Here is a 5,184-nt window from a genome sequence, read left to right as displayed (position 1 = left end):
AAAGAATTAAATAGGTCCTCTGAAAAAGCTGAAATTGTCAGTCATGTAAAGCTTTTACAAGATGAAGCATAATGTCACAGAATGTTAGCCTCCCCTGAGTCATGTGGTTTGGCCTGCCACGTTCAGTGGGAGGGCTGTGTTTGTAACCACACCTGCACCTTGTTCGTCTCAATGTATATAAACCCGTGTTAAAGTGTACAGGGTGTTGGTCATTGTCGGTGTAATGTCTGAATGTAACGTGTTTATGTTAGATGTATTCTTGTGTATCATGTTTGTTTAACTTCATTTGTTTCAGGTCCATGTTTATTGTTTCTAATACGTGAGTGCCGCTGTCATTTATGTTAATAAATGTTCGTCCCAGTCGGTGGAGTCTGTGCGTCCTGCCCCTCGCCCTACGACACTCGGGCCGCCACAAGTAATCACAGTGCATTATTTCTTTATTATATTAAACTTTTGTACTGGTGTTAAAGCAGTCCAAATATTATACATTGATTCATATACTAAGTACTAAAAGTGTTATACATTGATTGATGTACTATACATCAACTTTTTTATGGCTACTAAATAAAGGTACAACACTGAGCCTGATAAGTATAAACATTTTAAACAGCTTTTTATCGTTTAGGTTTTTTTTTTTCCTTTTGTGCAAGTCTAAATTAGTCCACTGGGACAATGACACACAAACACTAACACCAACACATCAATGGTCCCTCAATTTAGAGTATTTTTTATTTGAAATGGAGCCGAACTGAGCATGACAACACTGGGATGGAGCAGCGGGTAGGAGAGCCTCATCTTCAGCGTTGCTTGGAGGTGCTCTCCATGGAAGTGATGGCCCAGGGGTGGAAGAATGCCATTCTGGTGGAGAAGGCGGGGTGCCAATGAGACAGGTGTGTCATGCCTGCAGAAGACACTGTCAGAGGCAGATAAGCAGAAGGACAAGGTGAAGTAATATAGCTCAAGGTCCCTACTTAACTGCACCATTTAGAAAGCATGCATAACTTAAAGATAGTTGTGAAAGCCTGAAGGTCTACAACAGGCAGTAATGAACTTTTCTAAACTGGATTTATGGGTTTTACATTGCGCAGAGGCTGAACGATTTTTAATTTCGACCTTTTGACAGTGTGTTTACAGTATTTACTTACTGTAGCCCAGTCCTTGAATGAAGTATTTCAAGGCTTCTGCCAGCTTGCCAGGCTATAAGGTAAGAACAGGACACAATAGATTACACAGTGCATCACTCAGTTTGAATGCAAGAGCATTATTTTAATGGGTAACGACAGACCTGATCAAGCTGTGGTAGACCTCCACAGTCAGCCATCTTCATGAGGGACAACATGAAGGACAATGTTATTCACCACAAGTTCATCACAACGTTCATGATTTATAAGCCCCCAGTGACATATAATGACTTCTGCATTTATAATGAGAGTCAAATAAAAAAAGCAAAACATAACATTTTAAGTATTGCTTTGCTGAGGTTTGAAGGTCACTAACTTTGAGGAGGGTTGTCTTTGAGGGATTCATTTTGGAATTGCAGTCAACCTACGACAGAAAACACAAACATTTGCACGCAGGCTCCCAGGTACATATAGAAGTTTGATTTGAATGCTGGGTTGGATTTTGAATGTTGTTTTTAAACTTCTGCATGTAAAACAAGCTGTACATACCACAGCATCCACCACAGGAGAGTCATCTCCTACCACCAGAAGAGTGTGACACCTACAGCAACAAAACCTTTCAGCCATGTGGTGGCACAGGGGCATTTTACATCAAAAAATAACATGGAATAAGGATAAAAGAGAAACAGTTTCTCACTTACTTTAGAGTCTTTCTACCCAGAGAAGTTCTCTTAATGTTCAGTTTACTTCGGCTGAAAATTGATCAGATCTAATAAGACTGGGAGCTGTTCATATGACAAACAAGTCTAGAAGCAGAGAGCTCAGAAGATTCCATAGAATGCAGATGTCAGTCATACCTGTTGTAGGACTTCATAAAATGCAGAAGGTTGGTCTGGTTAATCCTTTTGCTGATGTTGTGATGGAAGGTCTTTACAAATTCTGCCTTCTTCTTAATCTCCTCCTGCCACGGTGCCATAAAGGAGTCAGTCCAAGACGCAATCAGTCACAAAACATCAAAACTTGATGTGAATATGAAATTAAATGTCTCTTCCTCTATATGCACAGTCTGCACAGGCACTCGAGACAGAAATGTATAATAAAAAGAATATGTAAAAAAAAAAAACATTGTTGACCTTTTGATGGACAATAATGTAGGCATCTGGTTCTTTAGTTACGAAAAGGACACAGTCTAAATTCAGGACAGCTCATTTGGAACACTCATCTTTAGTAATAAGGCATTTAACTTTTAAATATTCTAGTTCAGTGTTTAGTGACCCAGTCCACAGTACACATGAAATGGCCCACATGTTTATTCTAACCCAGCCCAGTACACCTGTACCAGGTGTTCATTTTCCTAATGGCTTGGTTTAGGAGCTAGGATGATGTTGTCAGGAGCTGGGATAGAGGGAAAATGTGGGATGTCAGATGTATCACAAGGACTGGGTTGACAAGTACTGCTCAATAATACATACAATATACATTTCATTTTAGGCGTTATTTCGTACCTGACCGAACAGGTGGGAGATGACAACACTGGGGGGACCAAGGGCCCAGCTGGAAATCTGTGGAAAGTGTGGGTTGATCTTTAGTGGCTGGAGTACACATAAGCTTTGATCAAATACATTACTTTATTAAAAGAGGCTTGACACTTTTCTAAGGATCCCAAAAGAATAAAAATATAGGGTCGATTGTCACCATATGATTGGCATGAAAGGTTAACTGGAAACTGCAGAAAACTAAGAGTAATATGCTGAGAACTATTTGTTATCACATTGAAAGTTATATGGATTCAGTGAACAGCCAAGACACAGGGAACAAGACGGTTTAAATACATGAAGTAATAAGAGTTAAACAAGACAGGTGCAAATAATAAGGAGCAAAGAAAATGAAACTAAGCAACGGAACCACAACAAGGAAGTAAAGCAAAACAAAAGACATGAGACAGGGAAACCATAGACATGGACGCTAGGTGGGACCAGCTAAACGACATAATTGTAGAGATACAGGGATCGTGATGTTTAAGCAGGGTGTTAACAGAATGATAATTACTATTGCATTAGACTGTGATACCTTGGATGCTGCCCGGTCTGCCCAGCCCTCTGCCTGAGCATTAATGTTCATCAGGACAAGGCCCTCAACCAAGTCTGGGTACTTCAACTGCAAGACATTTATGCATGAGCAGTCAAAGGGAGATGAACCTTCAGGGCAAAATTACTTACTATATGTCAAACTGTTGTAGTTAAATGAGCAATTAAGAGTCTCCATATTTGGCATTCTTGCACTTTACATTGCACTTAGAAAAAGGTTTGTTTACATGTGCAAGCAGAGGAACAATAGTGAAGTGTCAGTATTCTGGAGAGTTGATGTCTAGCTAGCTTGACAGTGTAATGATTAGGATTATGCTGCAAGTATCAACACTTTGTTACAAAGCAAGAATTTCACCAAGGAGTAATCCTTGTTTGATCATTGTGTTAAAATCTATTGGGAAGAAAGACAGTGCTACAACTCACAGCGAACCGTGTGAGGATGTTTGCTCCTGCTCCAACACCCATTCCAATAACACTCTTAATTCTGTGGAGAGAAAAAAATGTACATAACTTTAAACCATTAAAGCGCAAGGTTTCAGATTAGAACAAGGATTGACAGTTTAATCTCAGAGTAAATGGCTAATCTGGTTCACTCACTTAAAATGCTTGAGCACAATTGGGAGGGTCTCGGAGAGCTTGTCCATTGAGGGATATGTGAATCTACAGGAAAAAATTGCACTGAGTGAGTTATAATTCTAAGGGACGCCACTGATTCTTCAGGATTTGAACCTGCTAAACCTAGCTATGATGTACTGGGAGCCACAGCCATCAATGTAGCATATGAACGCTAAGAAAAAAGTTCATGAAAGAAACCCTGGTGCATGACAAGCCGGTGCCAGCTAGACATGCTGACAGTCAGGGCCTCCAGATGTTAGTTTAGGTGGGCACCAACACCATGGCATAGAGTCGTCCTGTCTGACTGCCAGGAAGGAGTGGTCTGAGGGCAGACGGAGGGCTATGGAGTACGTTCTGATAAATATACATTCTGGAAAAAATTGTATGGGGTAGCTGAAGGTCACATTTTAGATTAGATTTAACCTTGGAATGTCTTTCAGCCCCTGAAAGAACATTGTGGCATATGGTGCACTCACGCTCACCCTGCAGGGAAGGTGCTGGCACCCTCATGTTGCCCAGGAGCGTTGACCTGACACACGGCAAAGTGTCGCATGATTTCCTGCATGTCCTCATCATAGAAAAGAACGTCGAAGCAAGTTTTGTCTGCAGACATGCATTCCAGGGTCATTACAACACAATAAATGACGCTTATGCTAAGTTTTAGACTTTAGAGCAATCAGCTACGTGCCACAAGCAACAGTATCAGAGTCTTACGGTTCATTCCGATGTCATGGTAGGTGAGGATGACCGGTCGGTTATCCCTGGGGATACCTGCCATGGTGCAGCATACAGTGCCAAAAGGGGTCTCCACATTGTCCTCCTATAAGACCCAGGTGGAGTATAAAGGTCTAGGTCTAGATGTATAAGAAAAACCTCTAAAAAGAGGTCTGATTCCACTGCAGTGGTTTTGTGTGTCAGGACATTACTCTGTCACACTTAGAACTACTTCTGTGGAATGAGCCTCTTATCATGAGGAATGTCAATCATTTATTTATTATTTATCATTAACCAAGTTAATTTGTTTACAAAAGATCATGTTTGACTCAGAAGACACATGACAGTGCTTGAAAACATGCTTTATGGGTAAAAGCTTTAGCCTATTGAAACATCTGTGAAAAGGTAGTGCTACTTACCACAACTTGACCCCAAAATGCCCCCTTAAAATCCTTCAGACAAAACACAGAGAAAAATAGATTTTGGAGTGGTAACATTTCATTCTGGATGTGAAAAGATCCATCCCATAGACTTTATTCTATTAACAGTACTCAATGTCTGAAAATACAGCCTTATTTTACCGGACACAACGGGTCCATACAAAAGGCATCATCAGATGTTTCTTCATCATCCTCCAATAGAGGGTT

General features: G+C 40.6%; 1 protein-coding gene across 1 annotated transcript; it reads right to left on the bottom strand.

The window, feature by feature from the left end:
- Positions 1-467: 467 nt before the first annotated feature.
- LOC145655733 (protein NDRG1-like) lies at positions 468-4,635 on the bottom strand. Its single transcript, XM_081709228.1, has 13 exons — positions 4,538-4,635; positions 4,306-4,426; positions 3,806-3,868; positions 3,632-3,692; positions 3,192-3,278; positions 2,627-2,713; positions 1,979-2,082; positions 1,823-1,873; positions 1,671-1,722; positions 1,498-1,545; positions 1,286-1,321; positions 1,146-1,197; positions 468-913 (listed from the first exon to the last, which is right to left on the bottom strand). The coding sequence occupies exons 1-13, from the start codon at positions 4,599-4,601 to the stop codon at positions 798-800; spliced, it is 942 nt and encodes a 313-aa protein (XP_081565354.1). The 5' UTR covers positions 4,602-4,635; the 3' UTR covers positions 468-797.
- Between the last annotated feature and the right edge of the window lie 549 nt (positions 4,636-5,184).

This window comes from Electrophorus electricus, unplaced genomic scaffold (assembly GCF_041902795.1).
Source record: "Electrophorus electricus isolate QZ-2024a unplaced genomic scaffold, ASM4190279v1 Scaffold33, whole genome shotgun sequence".
Classification (NCBI taxonomy): domain Eukaryota; kingdom Metazoa; phylum Chordata; class Actinopteri; order Gymnotiformes; family Gymnotidae; genus Electrophorus; species Electrophorus electricus.
This window is presented reverse-complemented; position numbering and strand designations above follow the sequence as displayed.

Bases quoted from the DNA above. Each gene is read 5' to 3' on its own strand.
- LOC145655733 (XM_081709228.1), bottom strand. From the start codon at position 4,601: ATGGCAGGTATCCCCAGGGATAACCGACCGGTCATCCTCACCTACCAT. The intron at 4,427-4,537 runs GTAAGACTCTGA...GCATGTCTGCAG, and splicing joins CCATGACATCGGAATGAACC to ACAAAACTTGCTTCGACGTT. The intron at 1,723-1,822 runs GTAAGTGAGAAA...TTGTTGCTGTAG, and splicing joins CTGGGTAGAAAGACTCTAAA to GTGTCACACTCTTCTGGTGG.